Raw genomic sequence first — 22,029 nt, forward strand, 5'->3', positions numbered from 1 at the left:
TTGTGCTATCTGTACTTCTACTTGACAAAGGTTTATAACTTCACTTGTTTACTTAATTGAGCACGCACTCTCCTGTAAATGTTTGTTGTACCATTAAATAAATAAGTAAATATAGCACCAACTAGGCCTACCTAATAAAATCACTTAATTCCTAGCAGCTGGGTATATTATAGTCGAGAGGTTTAATCAGTCAATCTCACGACCAATGGTACATGCGTTTGAGTCCCTGCGTTGAAACCACAATATTTCGTTTCTCTTCTTCAGCACATGAAGAGTTTCTAGTGTACCACACTCCCCAATTTTTGACCCTGGATTATAAGAGTATGATACTTTCACTCAAGGCATAGATGGTGTAACATGGGGGAAGATCGCTGGTCATGTTTGTTGTTGACAATCTCAAAAGGAAAGTCTAACTTTTCAAGTCTTCTTTTTAAGGCAGATGTTACGCATCTTCGGTAAGGCAGATGCTACGTTGCAGAAGAGAAGACATGCGAGATCTTGCGAAAGTTATGTCAACCCACGTGGGGATCCAGGTCCTCCCTGTGTTCTCCAGGGAGAAGATATCAAAATTATTTATGCATTATCATGTTGTTTAAATATAGTAAAATGTAAAACAATTAATACTAAAAGAAGGTAGTTGCAAATTGATGAAAAAAATGAATGAATACGAGATCCGCAATCTGTGCGCACACGGGGAGTGGAAAAAGATGCAGAAAAAAGGTTTCAACTTTCAGGTAGCGCTCTACGGGGAATGCTGGTCTATCATCCAAAAGATAGCGTCTCCTCCTTATCTCCACAGTCAACGTGCTAGGCACAACAAGCATTGCGATGATCCCATCACAGATAGTAGCTTTATAAAGCTGCTTAACGAAAAAAAGTCAAGTATTTCCCATCCATAGCATTTTGATCATTTTGAAACCCCACTAGTTGTAAATGGTTAAAAAATCTTATAGTTTTGTATTTGTGTTTTTAACCATATTAGATGTAAACGGTTTCAAAATCGTAAAGGTGAATTTACGGTTAGTTTGAAAGACAGACTGCAGCTGGTTATTTTACCATATTCTTAGAATTGAAATTTTAACATTGTATTTCATTATTGAAGACTATAAAGAAGGAAAAAATTACCAGAAAAAATGAAAAAGAAGCATCAAAACTAAAATATATAGCCGGAGCTAAAAACGTTCAAATATTCTAATAATATTCATTGACGTCCTGATCTACGAATCCATCATGACCTTATAAATGTCTTGTTCAATCATTTTCTGTTTGCGCGATATTGAATAATCTCTCTTTACTAATTTTCTTTTTAAACTTTCAGACGAAGCTCATTTTCTTCAGTCCAGTATTCTACACCTGAAAAAAATTTTTGATTTTTTTATTACTAGTAAAAAGTATTAATCTAATAGCACTCATAAGATTAGCAAAATATGTTATTTTTACTAGTGCTAATTAAAAATTAAGTCTGAAACTTGGTCTATGACTGTAGCATTATAGATAGGCTGAGAGCTTTTTAGTCATTTCTCCTGTAGTTTATACCCACAATCATTTCCTTGTGCTGTTATTTTGATCAATAAAAGTACTTCAAAAAATACACGCTACATAAAATGGCATTATTACGTTTCATAATGAAAATAAAAAAAGTTAAAGCTAACAATACAAATATTTCTTAGTCTGAATGTTTTTTACCTTTTTTTTCTAATCCTAAACTTAAATGATCACATTCATTTAACTTAAAAGTAGACTGAATGTTTTTGCAATATCTTTTTTCTTCTCCTCGGAGTTACTGTTTTGTGGTGAAAATTTGAACGCTACATTTTATTCTAGAACTTTCTTGCCCATTTATTAGTGGTGTCTATTTTTGTTTGAGGAAAAAAAAACAATGATACGATTAGGTTTTTCGCGAGAAAAGTACAATAAGCTTATTTTAAATTTTTTACCTTGGATATTTTTTGAGCTCTACTTACAAGATAGATATAAAAAGTTGCAAGAATAGTTTTGTTCTTAAAATTAAATGATAAAAAGTTGGTTCTTAATTCTGACAAATTCACCATTAACTTAGATTTATAGGAAAATTCATCTGTGAAATCTGAGCTTATGTCCATAATTATATTAAGTTAAATGCCACGAATAAGAAGAAAAAAACTAAACAAAAAAATTAAATGGGAATTGTTAGCTTAAAATAACGAAATACTGCTTTTGTGAAAAACCAGATAAAAATAAGGGTTTTCTATAGGAACTTTAAATTTAGAAAAAAAAACCTAATGGACGAGCAATAAATAAATTGGACCTTAAATTTCAAGTTACTACCTCATCAGATTGAACTAATGGAGAAATAAGAAAAATAAATAAAATCTGAGCTCAAGACACGGTCCTTAGAAAACAAACAATTAAGGGTTAGATACAGCTGTCCAAATCTCACGCTCCTGATATGTTGGCGCTCTTTTTTGGCAACTTGGATCTTAAGTGACCAATGGAACTTCGCCATCTGATGCTGCCGATAGCAAGAATTAACTCCCTTGAAAAAATACTTCCCTTTTCTAAAAAGAAAACTCAGAGGAATGCTTTGTAAGTGATTCTGTAATGGTTTGTGTATGTGCATTCCCTAAACTATCTCATTACAAAAGGCTTTTCTCAAGAATGCTTTAAGTCTCATCTTATATAATTTTTTTTTAAAACTTTTCTTTTAAAAAGTAACATAGTTTGACGTTTAAGTAATGTCTACATTAAATGTTGCACTCGGAGATAAAAGTTTTATGTATCCACCCTTGTTTAATCTCACTAATTATTTTACTCGTTTTACTTCGTTTAAACGATGCAGTTTTCGGAATTCCAGAATCTTTGTCTTGCAGAAAGTGAAGAATATTACGATCCTCCCTAATGAGTTACAGTAAAACGTCCAAGTCAAAATTTTTGTTTTAAAAATCAAACAAATAATGTGTTAAAAGTGTCAACCAACTATATATTTTATACTGCTATAATTTTTCACAATGTTTTAGCAACATCTAAGACATTACTATAAATGGCAATTACTTCTTTTAATGCCACACGTTTTGAATGAGATTAATTAATACATTTGTCTGAAAAATCATTTTGTAAATATGCATCTGTTCTTAAATTGCTTTAGTGTCAAATTTTATTATGTAAAAGTTAATATTCACGTTCATAAAGAACTTGCATATAGTTGTATTTTCTTACTGTCCCTCTACTGTGGAATCACCATAAGCCGCTAAATTTATTCCCAAAAAATAATAAAAAAATAGATAAGATGAGGTCATCCTAGATTAGTTTGTATTTGCCTAGTCCTTTTTCATCTTTTAAAACTAAGAGGAAAAATACTTATACAGAATTTTGGTGGAAAGCAGTTGACTTTCCCTCAATCTGATTTTTCGTCTTGGCATTTGGTTGCCTCTTATTTCAAGTACCTAATATCTGGGCAGAATTATGGCGGGGAGCAGTTTACTTCTCCTTCTATCTGAATTTTCGTCTAAGCATTTGGTTCTTTCTCTTTTTAAGTATTACATATTTAGGCAGAATTATGGTGGAGAAATGTTGGTTTTTCATTCTAACTTAATTTTAATCCAAGCATTTTAACTATTTGTAGTATAGAAAAACGCTACGATATGATATTTTATAGATTGTAACTGACTTTATTTATAAAAAATCGAACCCCCCCAACAAATTTAATAAACTTAGTTAATGAATGGTGTTATTCTGAACGTAAAGAATTTTATTTATAACTTATATTTTTAATTAATCTTGGGCGAAACTTGGCTTGAATATTCTAGCACAGTGGTAACAAACTCCCAGTCTGTGAACCGGTACCAGTCCATGGATCAAATGGTACTGGGCCACGAGGGGAATATTAAATACTTTCGATTTTACTTACTGTGGTGTATTATTTTCGAGTTTGTTTGACTTTCCATAGACAAGAGGCTAACCGGGAGCTGAGAGACGTCACCTAAAGCCGCAACATTACCACGCATGTAATTGTATTCTATTTTGAAGGCGTGTTTAAATGCAATTAAATTATAATTATTAAATCAAAGCAATTTAAAAATATGAACAATAAATGTCCCTCCCTCTCATGAAACTTTAACCGAACCACGGCGATTGAGAGGTTGGGGAGCACTGTTCTCTTAACTCTCACACTCTTAATTTTAAACGATATGGCAAGTTACGTAATAATCATTAAAACACATAAAACTGAAATTCTTATCAGCTGTTGGCTACCCAAGTAAAAAATTTCGTTCATTTTTTGAATTAAAAACAAAATAATATTTTTTGTTTATTCTAAGATCTCAATTGCAAACTTAATTTTGTATGGTTTTGTTGTAATTTCTCTGCTCATATATATATATATATATATATATATATATATATATATATATATATATATATATATATATATATATATATATATATATATATATATATATATATATATATATATATATATATATATATATATATATATATATATGTATATATATATATATATATATATATATATTGATAATTATGATGGAAGTCGAAGAAATCGTCATTCTTATATAAATTTAATTAATTTGTGAAATTTCTTATTGTTCTAGGAAAGAAAACAGTGTATGATGGATTTATGTGTACAAATTGTAAAAATTAGTATGGACAAGCACTTTTTTTTAATGAAAAAAAAATATTTTCAATTGCGATGGATTTCAAAGGTATCGTAGACATTTCAATAACGGAGAACTTCAAAGTTATAAAAGTATAAGAAAACGAAATTTCGGAATGTGTCTGACAAATAAATAATAAGGATGACTTTCCGAAAAGGTTGATTTATCATGAATATTTCCAACAGTTCTCCTAATTCTTCATTTTCCCCTAACTTCACATTTTAAATTAAACATTTTTAATTATGGTGTAAGTGCATGAAATAGAATAAGATTAAAAAAATACCCTTACACGTTTATATTACGTTTTTTAAAAAAATACCCAATAATATTTTTCTTTTATTGTTTATTATATTCATGTCGTTACATATGTTTTATTTTGGAATATCAAACTACTTATATAGATTAGACAGGGCAGCATAATGTATCACGAAGGGAGCTAGCAACAATGAAAAAAAAATGTTTTTATTTCTTTTAAAATGCTTCAGACTAAAACTTAAAAAAAAAAAATAGTTAAAATAAAATAAACATTCATGAGTGCAGACGTTTAATTACAAAGAACTTGAAAGTTCTCGATGTTCGAAAAAAGAAAATTTCAGAAGAGACGATTAATAAACAAATTCTTGGGTCTGAAGAGTGCAATGTAAGTTTCAGAAATATTCTTAAATCCTCTTCCTGGAAAATTAAAATTTACATACGACACATATTCAGAAAATATAACTATACTACATAATATACTCACACTAAAAATATGTAGGTTTATGTTATGTCTAAATTCCTCTTCTGACCGATACCTCTGTTTAGTGAGGCATATTTGGTCATAAAAAAGTATTTCACTTCCCGTGGACAAAAGAAAAGCGATTTCCAACTGTCAGAAAATTCATGATTCTCTAGAAACCTGAAATGCCTACAGAAGAAAGGAAAAGTCTTCCCGATAGGGAATTTCCCCCTCGATTCACTATTACTATGTCATAGAAGAGAAGCTATTCTTGTCAACTATGGCTGTTTTTGTGTCATATTTATGTGTTCGAGGTACGGATTACGTACAGTAGTGTCTTTTCGGAGTTCGTTCTTTCCTGCGGCAGGCAGATAACGCCCATTGGTCAAAGAAATAATCCTAGTCGTTGTATTAAATTCGCAATCTCTCAGAATCGGTTCACAATTGAAGACAGTGAATCGGCAATCTCAAGTATTGCAACTGACATAAATAGGTTTGTCGAAGAACGGGAATTGTCATTTTTAACCCTTTCGCGACGCAAAGCGCGAAAGCGCGCTTACCGCTGAGGCCGGCAGTCTCTCTAGCGTGTGTCTCCCCAGGGCCGGAGGGTTTTTCGATGTTAAGCCTAATTCCATGAAATTACCGAAATATCAGCGCGTTGTTTAATATTGTTCTGTAGAGTATTTAAGTGACATATGCTTTATATATATTTCTATGGATACTTTATTTACTTAAGTTATTTCTTGTTTAAATGTAATATAAATATTAATAAGTTTAAATATTTCGCATAATTTCCTCTATTTCCAGCTCAGTTAAAAATTTTCGACGCTTCGACATTCTAACAGTAAAAAGAAAAAAAATTCAAGCCTACAAGATCTAATTATCCACTAAAAACTATTCCGAAAATCGAAAGTAGCGAGAGATAAAAAAAACTCCCTTACTTACTGTAAATAAATATCACGTGCTAATTTAAAGAGCCCTCATAAAACATTCCCCCCCCCCCTCCTCTCCTTCCCCTAAAAACCACGTGAATGTACTTTCATCTTGAGTAGAAGGTCAAATCTACATGTATCTGAAACCATATGGACATACAATGCCATCTTTTGGAAGAAATTTCATTTTTTAAAACGTTCCGAAACGCTGGCACAAATATGTGACGGTCGGGGGTGAACGAGAAAACTCTCTGACACGCGGGTGTGTCGGCCGGGAAGTGAGCGCGTTTCTTGCTGTCACATATATGTGACAGTCGGCTCGAAAGGGTTAAGGCAGTCAGTTAAGTTATAGTTTAAATTTCTACCACAAAGTTTCTGTTAGAATTTAAGCGCAATGTCAAAAAAGTTTGTATTTTGTTTGATGTCTGTTTTAAGGATTTTTCAACCAAGAGCATGAGCAAACTGAACTCTGAATTTGCCCGAACCACAAGAAGAGTTAGTTTCATAAATGCACTTAGAAGGAATTATTTTTTGGACCGTGCTTACTTCTTATTAATGACTGCTTAAGTTATTTTGATTAAAAAATCTATACTGACTCTAATCCGTTTATCTCAAGTTTACTATACTCAAGTGAGGTATTGTTTCTGATCTACTGTTTACGCTGAATTGAAAGAAAATAAAGTCAAGTAGATATGATTTATGTTTAAAAAGTTATTAGGATTTTTGTGTGTAGAAAGGACAACGTGACCTGTACTTATTACTAACTGGACAAGTGTGGTTATTGCTTGCTATGTATGCGCGATTGAAATGAAGGATATCGAAAACACATCAATCGAAATAGTAGTTTAGATGTTAAAAAGTTTAATTTTTGAGTTACAAATATTTATGCACAGAAACCTTTTAACTTCAAATCTAGGAATGTTATTACCTTGCTTTGGAATTTGCATAAAAATATACATAGGAAACAAAAGCCACATTTCTCTTCACAATAGTTCTCTGTCAGAACACAAAAATAAATACAAGTCAAAAATTATATTCTTCACACATATGAAGTCTCATAATTTTAAAAATATTAATCTTAACGACTTGGTTTTAGTCTCATTTGCTGTTAAAGCTTAAAAATAGAATAAAAACAGTGCTTCACTTGTCCAAATAGAAATCGACAAGTTTATTTTCCTTCTCACCTGCTCTCTCCTAGTAAATTCAAAATGGTGGCTAAGGTTCACTATGGGGAGGGTGAAAACACATTGGGCATAAACTACAATTTCTGCAAACAATTTTCAACTTTCCTCAAATATTTTAGCATGCAAATACTTAGAAACCGATCCTAATTTAGTATCTTGTGAAAAAAACAAAACAGAATTCAGTATTTCACAGCAAATGTATTGAAAACTGTTATGAATGCAAGGTTGCTTGTAGCTCAAATTTAGGCTTTATTTTAAAACTTTAATGGGTTCAGAAAGTTTGACAACGATGCCACAACCACTGAGCAGACAAAATATCAAGTTTCATTTCAAAAATGTTTAAAAAATAATATTTTATTCTAGCTTTGAGAATTTGGAAATTGCTTCTATATAAATGAAATTTAGCTTTAAACAAAATTATTTCAAGGGTCACGTGTTACAAAATTCGGAAAAAGTCAAAAGCGAAATCCAATAAAAAAAAAAACTCAAGTGTGTGTTATGGATAAGGTTTACAGAGTGATAAAAACTCTTTATCACTCAAAAAAAAAAAAAAAAGAAGAAAAAGGAAAACGAAGATTAGAAATGTTTTTCATACTTTTAGTTTGTGACACTCAATTTATTTATTATGGATTATAACAAAATTAATCTATTATAAGTATTAAAATCTTAATTTAATAAAAAAAAAATATCTTATAACATACTTTAAGGATAGGTGACACATAATCATTATATATGTTTTTAGTTTTTAAGCTCTTAGGGGTTGCAATTTTTAGCTCCTGATCATTATGCTTATGGAAATTATGAATGCCTCTAAATTATTGCAAATACTTAATATTTGCATTTAAAATGCTAGATTTACTCCTTATCCTATTACTCCTTATCAAAATTTTCGTAACCTCAAATAAAATTTATTTGGGGTAGAAGAATGGTTAATAGAGTCATCCGGGGAGACAGTTTCTGGGGCCAATAAAAGAAATAAAATATAAATAAAACCAGGAGAGATTTATTGCGAAAGACGCAGTAATACTTTTGCAATTTTTCAATAAAAGAACCACCAATATTTCAACAATTAACAGACCATAGGATAAGTTTTTGTAGTCAAGTATCACAGTTTGCCATCTGAGAGTGGAATTAGCGTGTCGCAGATGTTAGCATGTTGGTGCATGGTGTTTTCTCAGATGTTTGCATGTTAGATTCATTCTCAATCCAGGATACAAAGGAACAGTCAAATAATTAGCGTTAAAGTTGCTCTCAGTGCGGGACAAGATTTAAGCAGACTAGATCCTCACAGAAATTGATGTATACGATCTTCTGGGATCTTCCTCATTGAGTTCCAGCCAACGGGTACTACTATGGACGCTGAATGTTACTGTGCAACACTTGTGGTGAGTCATTCAGAATAAGAGGCGTGTAATTCTTCGTACTGGTGCTTTACGACAAAAAATACCCGCATGCAACGAGTTCCACAAAAATAGATGCTTGCCTAGATGCTGACCCCATAGCCCCTACCTTGCCCACAGTGATTGTCACATGTTCTTACATTTGACGACGTTCCTATCAGCACCATTTTTGGACAAATGAAAAAAGTTTAGAAAGCTGTGATGCACTAGTTTTATTTCCTGACTTCAGACATCTATTATACTGGACTACAAAATTTATCCCATGGTATGCTAAGTAATGAAGTTCTGGTGGTTCTTATATTGCAAAGTAGCTGAAATATGGCTTTTTTGCAAATACATTTTTCAATTAATTATGTTTTGGGTTGTGTGAAATTAACTTTCCAAGAACATCTTGAACTTTTAGACACAATTAAGATTTTTTGTTTTTTGAGAGCAATTGCATCTAAGAATTACGCTGAATGCATTATAGAAAAAAAAATTGAAGCTCGATGAGATAAAATATGTTCGAAAAGGACTTTTTCAGATATCAGAGAAGAATTAAACTGTTGCAAACTTTGATTAAATGTCTTTCTTCAGTTGTGTAAAATTTAAAACTAAAAAATTCATTAATGTATTTAATTTCTAACTAGATTGTTGTAGAAACAATGTATCATTCATATCTAGATCACAAAGGGATTTACAGAAAAAAAACTCCTTATTTCAATTCAAGAAAAGCTTAACTTTTCCAAACAAATGTATCTGAAACAATTCGAGTCTTATACTATTATTTAAATATTTAGCACTTGAATATAAAACAATTTGAAACTCTTCTTCAGTTTGAAAAGATACAAAGAAAGAAAATATACAAAAAAGAAAAGAAAAGTGAAGGGAAATTTTCATAACTTCAAAATGTTTAATAGAAAGAAGAGCAGGCTTCAAATTCAAAAAGTATGTATTCATCTACAACTACTAGTAAAAGTCGAAGAAAAATTCAAAAAAAAAAAAAAAAATATCTTCAAAATGTTACCCACCAAAGACGGGGAGGGGTATACCGTTAAATGTCGAAACCCCCATTTGGGGTATTTATACCCAACCCATTCTCCCGACACTGCACTTGGAAATCAATCTCAGCGTGAGCATTTGCTCAGAAATTGGGTTTTTGGGCGTCAATCTTCAATAGAATTCATCAATAAAATGCAAAATAACAATGCGGCAGGACTCTAACCAAGACGAAGAAAAAGCGTGATTTTCAGCGCTAGTCGCCATTGACTATTTCATATCGATTTTAGGAAAGGAATTTACATAATCACCAAAGTAAGAGATTGGGTCCCATAGTATCAGGCAGTGTACACGTGATGAAAATCACCACTAGAAAATCCGTAGGAAGGGTTGTAAGTGAAGGGATTCTTTTTTCACGAAAAAATGGCATGTGCTGAAGTTTGAAGGAGGGGTTTTTCGATTTCAGATGCATAGCTGCTTCTGCTTGATTTTTATTCATTTTATTTTTCTCTCCTTTTACATGGGAAACAGAAACAACAGAAATGCCGCAGCTGTTAAAAGAGTGAAGGTTAGTCAATAGGAGAGAAAAGCTATTAAGGTCTAGAAGTTTTCTTTTGGGATATACATTGATTGGGGTCATAGGCATGGTTAATTCTTGAAGATTATAAAGAAAATTTTAAAACTCTAACTTCATGGTTTGTTTAGAAATACTGAACATTGTTTGAAATTGCTATTTATGCTAGATAAAAGTATTTGATCCACCTTTGACAGACAGCAATATACCTATTTCGTATCTACATTAAAAAATTTTTTTGCCAGAAAAATTATGCCTCTTTAATTTACTATTACAGTTGTAGAATAAGAGAGAAGATGAACACAGGAAAAAATTCTGGTAAAATTACCGAACTGCAAGGTAAGAAAATTTCTGTTAAAAGAAATAATTCTGGTTAGTAAAACTAAAATATACCATATTTAAACCCTTCAGTAGTAATTTTTCTATTCATGCAATAACGATTTATCGGGAATTTTGGTTTTCAAAATTATAATACTTATCATCACATACTTAGTAAAAATGCAAAACTGAAAAGTAAATTTAACCGAATAAATGGATTTTATGCCAGGCTTTCTAAGGTATTATTAAAAAATACCAAATTTTATCCCATTTACTAAATTTTATTGTATATTTTAAAACCCATTTTAATTGTTTATTTAACAAAACCATTACCAAAGCGCTTCGGTAAAATTTATCCAGATCTTTGTTGTTCTCATAGAGCCAGAAACACGAAATTTTTTTTAAAATCAAATTCTGGTAGTTTTGACAGCATTTTTTTTTCGGTGTATAATGTATAACGAGGAAAAAAACTCGCCACAGTAAATGGGTCCAATTCACAATCGATTTTTATTACAAACTATATGTAGTGGAATTTTAAGAATAGAAACTAAGAGCATATTGTGCATATTGAGAAAAAAACTTTATATGATGCACAATAAGAAAATAACATTAAAAAGACAAAATAATCTCCTTTATCATTGAATATTGTAAAGAAAATCTTAGTTTAATCACACCCTAACAATTAATAAAAAGTCGAAAGAGTTTTTTTCTTCAGAAATTTGCTTTAAAAGTTTGTTTAGAGTGCATGTAATTTCATTTTTCATTTTGGATTTAGAGTTTTTAATGTAATTAATTTCATATAAGTTTTGTTACATAGTTGCATAGCAAGGAGTTGTTTGTATCAAATGTGTTGTAAAACAGTAAAGGTAACACCTTGAGATAGAAATTAGAAACTTAACTCATTTAGATGGAAACTATTTTTTTAAACAACGCAAATTGAAAACTCTGGTCAATTTTTTTAGCATATTTTAAATTTGGAATATTTTTATACTGTTGAAAAAGATAAAAATTGGCGTGCAAGTTGCATGTAAATATCTTTCAATCGAATAAGAATTGTGAGGTTAAAAGTTAATAAAAAGCCCCTTGTTTGTTTCTAAATGATAAATTCTTAATGAAATTGAAGGTAAACATTACTTGAAAACTATAAGTTAGCACTGTTTTACTTTTAACAGATATTTTATGGTTTTTAGTGATTTACCAAAATGAGGCAGAAGTGTTCAAAAATCCAAAAATTTACAAAATAAACAGAATCTAAGTATAAATTGAATCAATTATTACAGCCAAATTCTAAAATGGAGTACGAAATTGAAACTGAAAATTATAGTTCAATTGCATTGTAAAAAAATTCTGAATCAAATTGCGGTAAAAAGTATAGTAAACTGCTTACCTTAAAATCTATTTTTACCGGAATATGTAATGGAACAAATAATCTGATATACGGTAATTTTCACAGTATTAATTACAGTAATATCACTGAATCATCCTAATTAAATACATATTACAGTAAAAATTACGCCATAATATTTCACAGCGAAAATGGATTTTACGGTAAATTGGATTTTACGGATGACGCACCCAAAGTGATGATATTTTATACCGTAACTTGATTCAGAATCTTTAACAGTGTAACAGCTAGCGCAGTTTTCAATAGATAAATCAAAACAAAAGGAAAATTTCCAAATATAATAAAAGGAAAAAATAAATAAACTGTCAAAATAAATAAAATAGAAGCATAAAAGGAATTACTGACTAAAACTAAATACTAAAATAGAATATGAAATCAAAAGTGAGAAAAAAAGCAGGTAGACCTTATGCTAGCACAGATTTGCTTTTAATAGCTGTTTTTGTGATTTTCAATAGATGAATTAAAAGAGAGGGAAAGCCTTCAAAAGATTTTAAATAAAGAAACAAGAAAGAAGACTAAAACTCAGAATTAATTACTAAAATAGAATAGAAACTAATTGGATTAGAAATAGTTAAAACTAAAAGTATTAAAGCTAAAATAACATAGAAACTATTGAATTATTATGATGTTAGGAATTTTATAAAATTATCTATTATTGAATTTTTAATTAAAAGACTATGTTTTTCTTAGTTCATAATGTAAATTATTTTAATAGTTTGATGGATTAATTCCTTAACTAATATTAAACTTAAAATAAAAATATTAATAGTTAAGCTATTTACTGTAAACAAATTGTTAATTGTATTACATAATCAATAAGGAATAATTAATGCGTTTAAATTATTGTAACCCAAGTAGTCTGTAAAACTCAAGCCGAAAACTTATACAATGAAATTGTCGCTCAAAAAAACTTTGTTCCTTTCATGAGAGATTATCTTTCGGTTACATCATTAGTTATTGACGTAATGAAGTCTGTATGAAATATTTTAAACGATAAAGTATATGAAATATTTCATGAATGACCATGAGATATAAATCAAAATGATAAAATGAATTCTATTCACCAATGAATATGTAATATTAAATTATTAAAATACACCAGAGATTCAATATTTAACCAAAAACGTAAAATGAAAGGATGCATGATTTATATAATATATATGAATTCATTTTTTATACGATAAGAAATCTAGAGAGGTAAAATGAACTAATGACAATTTTAGATAAAAATCGAAAGATAGTTTGTAAAAAGTTTTTAAAAAATGACTTGATATTTTATGGGTTTTCCAAATTATTGTCTTTGATTTTTTTATTATGGGGCGGTGGTCAATTTTGTAAAGTATATTGAATAGTTTTTTTAAAACTTAGAATATTAGCCTGCACTTTTTCGATTGTAATCATAAAATTTTTATTTTGTTGCTTGTATTGGTTATGAGTCTGAAATCTTCTTTTACTTGAAATGTTCGTTGCAGAAATATTGTGTTTTAACACTTTCCAGTTCCGCTGAAGGTTCAGATTAAAAAATTCTGATATATTATATTATTTTATTTCTATGTATTATGATTTTATTACTATATGTTCTGATTGATTATATGATTTGATTCCCTCTCATTTATACTATAAAATTTTAAATTAAACATGCGTAGAAAATTAAAAAAGTTTTATCACATACAAACAAACCAATTATTTTCTAACAATTATGTTCAAATGAATTAAAATATGTAAATCAAGTGAAAAAAGGTTTCAAGTGACTTTTTTGAAAAAAAAAAAAGATTACTTCGAAAAAGATATTATCTCAGTCTTATTTAATTATTCCCAGTCTTTGATTCTTGAAGATATCAGTGGATGAAGGTATTAAATGTTAATCAATAAATATATACTCAGTGAAAGAAGGTCCAAGTGCATTTGGTAACAAAAAGTTTTCGAATAACCCTTAAAAGTACTTTTTTTACATAAAATTAAACTGGAAAAAGTTCTAGCGCTGTAACGTGAACAGTTTAACCCTTTTGTTGGCAGTGAAGATATCATTTCCCACCCACGTGATCTTGCAAAAAAACATCTGTGAGAAGCGTAAAACTCTATATGATATATTAGCCTTGCAATTATAAAGGTAGGAACACTAATTCCCGCCACAGTTTTGAGCTACCATTTACTGTTCAATCGACTAATTAGCATATTTGTTTTGAAAGCCTTGTGTGGGATTTGTACGGCTATGACACCTGTTCTGATGGAAGATTTGTACCGAACAACAATTCTGCTGCGAAAGTGCATAAAGTGCATTGGATGGTGCTTATTGTAATAGCACCATCCAATTTCACATCTTTCTGTGTGAAGATGTGCGATTAACCAAAGATATTTGGTAACTATAGACGATTTTGGAAAAGAGACACGAAAAGAGGACCCGCAATGTGTGTACAAAATTTGATATATCCTTTCACATAGGAAAATGTTACACATCATTTTATGGCAAATGATCACTAATATATTTAATTTTCGTTATGGCTATAAATGCTTCCTCTGGAAGTATATTTCCTATCCCTAAAATATACATATGAACATAAAATTCGGTAAATTAAATAAATTTACTTAAATTCTGTTGTTTCATAAAACATAAAAAACTGGGAAAAATTAAAAAAAGGAATGAATGGCCCACGAAGGCGTTAAATGACTGTTAGGGTAAATCTATTATATATATACTTATATATTGTAGATTTGACGTAGATTACGTCAAATGGTAGTTTGAGGAAAAAAAAAAACTAAAGACGAGAGATAATCTGTTTTTCCTATTATGCATGCATTTCAAAGTAATTTCTTAGTTTAATTAAAATATGATTTTGAATCTTTAACATCCTAATCTAAATGCGACTTAGATCGGAAACATGCTAAATGATATAATCAATTTATTTAAAAATTGAAAAAAACAAAGAAAATTTAAATTTCTTTTTTAACATTTTTATTAAAATTACTAGTCATTTACTAGTCATTTGACTTTTTAGTAAGTATAAAGCTAAAATCAACATCTTATGACTTTTTAATTCGCAACTTCTGTTACAATTCAAAAGTATGAAAATTAGACTCTTTTCTTAGTATAATTTAAAAAGGTTACATGAATTTCAAAATTAAAACGCGAAGATTGCTTCATGAGTTTAAATTTAAAAATTGACCTTCAATTGATATTTAATCAATGAGACTTTTCAATATTTTTCAGTAATTTTTAACGAAGAATCCAAATACGGAATGTTGGGTGTAATTTCAGAAATTTATAAACCTAAAGACTTATACCACTGAAATAAAGTTGAAATAGGCACATAAAAAACACAAATAGAAAATGGTTTCCGTTCTGCTTGATACGCTGATTTCTACTAATTAAACTTTAGCACACAAATAGCTATACTGTCCTTACATATACGCAATACTATGTGTTACAACTACTTTACTCCGAAATACAACATATTTTATTCAAGACAGAACAAAATAATCTTTTTTCTGAAATATATATAGTTTATTTCACGCTATTTCCAAATATATTATACTTTATTTACCTCTCATATATAAATTAATGCAAATGTAAACAATATATGATAAATTTTATTATCGGAAATATTGGTTTGTTTCTATAAATCTCTGAATAGAAACGAAATGCCTTTACTGACTTGATTTAAAATTGGATATTAGATCGAAAATTTTTCAATATTTTTTTGGAATTATCAACTTAAAAGTGAAATACGGGAAGTGAAAATTCAGAAGTTTATAAACTTAAAGACATATATCACTCTCGAATACCATACATAGTATTTATTCAAGAGAGACTCGATACTAATCGTTAATGGATTGAAGAATTTTTTCTAACTTCTTCAAGAAAGGGGAGTATATATCAGATCAAACGCCATCAAATAAAATAAAGAAATGGAATGATGAAAAAATCGGGCGCTGTCACAGCTTTAATTCATCATGACTAGCCTTCGGGATAAAAATGATTCTCCCGAAAGCAAGAAGAGGGCGCTTCAATCGAGCTATACTTCCCAGTTGCCAGTTTCGCGAACATTCATCTCGAATATGATGGATTACAAAACTTATTAAGATGCATGCTGAACTCTTTTCACCTTAAGTAAAGAAAGTTTTCTCTTTTTTCCCTTTTTCCTTAAAAATGAAGTGTACAACTCAAAAGAAATAAGTAAAATTTTTCTTGTAAATGGTTTTTATTGAGTTTCTAATCCGATTTTGTATTAGAAAATGAATATGTCAATATTTATAAAAAAAATATAATATTTTTTGCGCAAAAGTCTAAATTTAGTAAGATATTGACAAATTCCTTTTCAAAAACTATATGTAACTACTTTATCTACTTTATTATAAAATACTTTCTCATACAGATTAATATAAAAATAATAATAAAAAGAAATAACAAACAACTGAAAAAAAGGATAAAATATTTTTAAAAAATCCGGAAAATAAAAGATATAGTCTTTTCATCAGCCCACACGATTATATTCGCAAAAAAGAGTTCTTTCTGATATTGTATCAATATAGCCAAAGCAAAATGTAATAATACAATAGTGTAAGGAGCACTCCAAAAAAATTTTTACAAAAATTACAACAAATAAAATAGAACACAATAAGTAAAAATAACACGTAAAAACAGAAAATAAAATGAAATAGAAAGAAAAAAACAGAATAACCTCATAATCTGTAAAGCGAGTAGTGAATTCAAATGTACTTACATGAGCGGGAAATTATTCATATATATATCATCATGATTACGAAGTAAGATTAATTCCTCGGGGTAAATATCATTTAATAAAATAGTATAATCTTGAAAATTAAAGATAATTAAGTCATCAATATATCTAAAAACAAATTTAATACTAAGAGTATAATTTTCTTCATAATATTGCAAAAATAAGTTAGCTAAGAGAGATGAATCATTAGATCCTTGTGGTATTATATATATATGTATATATATAATATTTTAAATTAGAAACATTGTTTTGCGAGATAAAAAAACTCCATGAAAATAGCGGTAATTTACGTAATAAATATGTCTTTTTTTTTCCAATGCCCACCTGTGTTAACATCCGTCAATTCAGGCATATACAGGGCGATTTTGTTGACCTCTCTTACAGGGGCACCATATTAGGTGGGCCAACGTCACTTCCACAGTAAGGACAGATAGTACAGAGAAGGAAGGAACATCCATGTCTTGCCCGGGATTCGAACCCAGAATCCTTCTGATGCAAGGACAGTTCCCTGCCTCCTACACAGGCCGGTCGGCAAGTTATAAATGTGAACATGATAAAAGACACTTGTATCAATTTTTATTGCCTTTAAGTTTGACCGTGAATATGTTTGACAGAAATTTCTTTGAATTAATAATAGTTCACTCTGCTCAATTAAAGTTTTGTACAGTGCTTACGGAATCTGTTTACTTTTCGAGCCTCATACAAAGTAATTAATATGTGGAGATTGGTAGAGCATCGGTTTTGTGTCCTCAAAAACATCATAAAAAGTTTATTACACTATATGATGACATCTAAAAAGGAAGATAAGTTTTTATTTTGTGCTATTTTGAAAACAAAAAACGTAAAATGTAGCACATTTCTGTACTTTTATTTGTGATTTATTCGCGTTGTGTTTTGCAAAAGTATATGATTAGTATTCTATATTTTAATAACTTTACTGTTCAGCTTGCAAAATTATAAAATAATTTGACAAATACTTAGTGCAAAAATAATTAATAAATTATTTTTAAATGTTCTTGCTAATGTAATTGTCGCATGAACATTTCGAAAAGAGTTAAAACCATTTATGTTGAACGTGTTAAAATAAAAATTCTATTTCAATTAAGCATATTTTAAAGGATTTTAAAAACAATTTAGAGGATTAATTTATTTTGATTTGATTTCTAAAATATTTTCTCATGAGACAGCTGATTAAGTTATCAGAAAAAAATGAAAATGTTTTGTTTTGTGTTGCATTCCTTTATAATGCAGTTGTAATTATTCTATGAATTTCACCTAATTATATTCTGTTTGAATGCGTAGATTTGTAATATATTTATATTTTCATCAAAAGAGATGATAAAGAACGCGTGTTAAATTCTTTTTTGTTAAAAATTTAAGTACTTTTGTATTTTATTGAAATTAACAGCCATTTTGTTTTAAGGACAAAAGTTTACAAAAGTGCATCCGCTTTTTAAGTGAAAAATAGTTCAATAAAATTACATTAAATGAAAGCAATGGAAGTTTCCTTTTATAATATTTCATTCCTGTACTAATTAAAATCTAAATTGATATTGATATGCATTTAATAATAAATTTTTCAAATTTTCATTATAAAGTTATGGTAAAAAATAGCCGGCAGCAGTCTGTCCATCAAATTAACTGCAAAGTTAAAAAAACCATGAATACAAAACTATATGGTTTCTCAGCCATTTACAACTGACATGGTTTCCAAACCGTAAAAATGAAATTTAATTGGGCATAGGTGATAGTTCAGCAGCTTTATGAGGCTGCCATCTATGAGCGAATGAGAGAATTGTATTCCAATAGTTCGTATCACATTTTGTAGAGAGCAGGGCACTGGAAACTCTTCATGTGTTGAAAGGGGCGGATGAAATATTGGTTTTGAAACTGTTTACAATTAGTACGATTAAAAATCATTAATACAAAACCATACGGTTTTTTATCCATTTACAGCTAGTATGGTTTGAAATCCGCAAAAAGAAAATTTAATTGGACATATGCACTGGTCTTTTTGTAAGGAGGTGATTGAGTTGTATTTTATCAAATGAACCGTGAAATGTGGCTTAATTAGTTTATCTGATGGTTTCACGTATCGTAAAAAATGGAAAAGACTTTTTTGCAATCACTAGCCTTATGGTACTGACATCTATGCGTTAAATGAGAGTAATAATTCTGGCTGTTTAACCGTATTAGGTGAAAACAGTTAATAAAGGGTCTTCTCACAATTAACAGTTTGAATACCATATTATTTATGGTTATTTGACTTTTACGTTTGATTACAGTTATTTAATACCTATTTTTCAGAGAAATTTCTTGCGGTGTAATGTATCAGGTTTTTGTAATTGCTAATAATAAAGGTTTAATTCTAGTACGTGTACGTCTTTCAGTATTCGTGGCCCAGTTTTCAATCATAAATTTCATCGCACCCTCCGCTTGTATATTATGTATTTTCGATTCTGTTTTAAAATTATTTTTAACCAACTGCCAAAACAAATGTAAAAGCGAGCCAACGTTGGCGAGAAATCACATCTGGCATTTTGCCAAGCGGGCGGTGAACGGATGAAGCGAATGAAAGCGGGGAAAATTAAAATATTATATTTGAAATAAAAGCCAAACAGAGAGATAAAGTTAAAAGAATATGAAAGTAGAAAAATTCGTTAATGAAAGTTAACCTAGACGGGATGAGCTAAATTTAAAAACAGGGAATACATTTTTTCGAATAATAGAAGAAATAAAACAGAAGCATGACTAAACAAAAAGGAAAAAAAATAAGTAATGTTCGTGGAAGGGAATCCACACGACTGATGCAGTCTCGAGCATGCGCAGAGCAAATGTTTTCTCATAGGAAGTAGGTAAATGTTCGAATAACAAAAGTTTCAATTATAGCTAGTCTCATTCGAGTCGATCTTTCTATCGCTATCGAATCTGTCGTGAATGCGTATGTTACATATGTTTTCGTGTTTATTGCAATTCACAATATTAAATATGCACGGCAGCAGATTTAAGCAGACTCGTGGATAAATTTTTAAGCGGAAGTAAGCGACCATTAGACGATAGTCAGGCATCAACAAGTACGCAGTCGGGCGTGGTTCCGAAAATAAAATCAAGAAAATAATCTCAAGAATACTTAAATTTCGGATTTACCAGTATTGAAGCAAATAAGGAAGAAAGGCCCCTGTGTATCATTTGCTCAAAAATGTTGGCGGCAGACAACAGGAAACCTACTAAACTTAAACAACATATGGAAACGCTTCATAGTGAGTACGCCAACAAACACAGAGAATTCTTCGAATTTAAATTAAAATTATATAAAAGGCAAAAATCATTTTTTTAAGAAACTTTGTCTGTGAATAAAGAAGCTTTGATTGCATCTTAGAAAGTTTCATATAAAATAACAAGATGTAAAAAACCTCACACCATTGGTGAAGAGCTTATTTTGCCAGCAGCAATTGAGATTGTAGAAACTATGTTGGAGATAATTTTTCAAAACAATTGCAGTCTATACCTCTCTCAAATGATACTGTTGCTCGTTGAATCGGTGATATAGTTGAAGATGTACAGTGTCAGCTTTTCTCGAAGTTGCCTGACAAATTGTTTTAAATGCAGCTTGATGAAGCAACAGATAGTTATGAAGATGCTGATTTAATTGCCTATGTTCGATTTTGTGAAAATATGTCAGTAGCAGGGGAACTACTTTTCTGCAAACCAACAGCGCTCGCATTATTTACTATTTTAAATGATTTTATGAACAAGGCAAACATAGAATGGAAAAATTGTGTCGGAATATGCACCGATGGTGCTCGTTCAATGTCTGGAAGATTCCAAAGTATACAAGCACTTGTAAAACAAAAATCGCCTTAGTGCGTCTGGACACATTGCATGATCCACCGAGAAGCTTTAGCTTTGAAAGAATTGAGTCCTGGTCTGAATATTGTGTTAACTACGGTTGCAAATGTAGTAAATTATATAAAAATGAGACCCCTGAAATCGAGAATCTTTTCCGCACTTTGCAAAGATATGGGTTCAGTGCATTCAGCATTATTATGTTATTGCGAAGCAAGATGGTTATCAAGTGGGAAATTTTTGCAACGTGTTGATGAATTAAGAGAAGAAATCGCCATTTTCCTAGAAGAAGAAAACAAACTGGAAGCTGAGAGTTTTCGCGATGGTTTGTTTGTGATGAAATTGGGCTACTTGGTCGGCATATTCGAGAAATTAAATAACATGAATCTTCAACTCCAAAGTGCAAATGCACATATGTTGGATACGAGTGATAAAGTTAATGCTTTTTATAGAAAATTGGAATTATGGAGCAGAAATTTAAAGCAAAAAAACCTAACTATGTTTGCAAATGGGGATGATTGTACTAAAATTTACAAGGCTGAAGAAGAACATGTAAAAGGTGTTTTCGTAACCATTGAAAATCATTTAACCATGCTAGTAAAGAGTTTTAAAAAATATTTTCTTGCTGATGACAAACTGATAGCAAGTTACGAGTGGGTTAGGGATCCATTTCATAAGACACCCGAAGAACTCTCAATTGATGAGGAAGAAAATTTGATAGATTTCACGACAAGTGGTGAAACTAAAAGACAATTTAGTAATAAACCACTGTTTGAATTTTGGGCAGGAGTAGAGGATGATTTTTCCGCACTGAGAACAAGGGCATTTCGCATTCTATTACCATTTTCAACATCTTACCTTAGTGAAACTGGATTTTCTGCTGTGGCTCTTTGAAGACAAATTATAGATCTCGGTTAAATGTAGAAACAGAACTGAGAGTGGCTATTTCTAATATTAAGCCTTCCTTCGAAAAACTTTGCTCTGCAAGACAGGCCCAAGGAGGTCACTAATAATTATTATATTTGCTTTTAATTTAATATGTTTTGATCGAGTAAGATGGGTGTGACAAAGGTGGCCAGTGTTCCTAACGTAGCCCACTCCCCAAAAGTAGAATAAATTTCATTTTTAATCACAAGATCGCTCTGCTGCATTGTTAATCTTGTGTCTGAGACTGAATTGGAAGAGATTTCCTTGAATGGCCTCCATTGTATGAAGTGATTTAATTTTTTGCAGTTGTCGTTCTAATTTCTAAGTAAGAAGATATTGCAATTTATATGTGCTTAAAT

At 30.2% G+C, this 22,029-nt stretch overlaps 1 protein-coding gene across 1 annotated transcript; it reads left to right on the top strand.

The window, feature by feature from the left end:
* Positions 1 to 20,917: 20,917 nt before the first annotated feature.
* LOC122270242 (zinc finger BED domain-containing protein 5-like) lies at positions 20,918 to 21,637 on the top strand. Its single transcript, XM_043046879.3, has one exon. It carries the CDS (start codon positions 20,918 to 20,920, stop codon positions 21,635 to 21,637), a length of 720 nt encoding a protein of 239 aa, XP_042902813.3.
* Positions 21,638 to 22,029: the final 392 nt, after the last annotated feature.

This window comes from Parasteatoda tepidariorum, chromosome 11 (genome assembly GCF_982258835.1).
Source record: "Parasteatoda tepidariorum strain Cologne lab strain chromosome 11, Ptep-v5.0, whole genome shotgun sequence".
NCBI classification, from domain to species: Eukaryota; Metazoa; Arthropoda; class Arachnida; order Araneae; family Theridiidae; genus Parasteatoda; species Parasteatoda tepidariorum.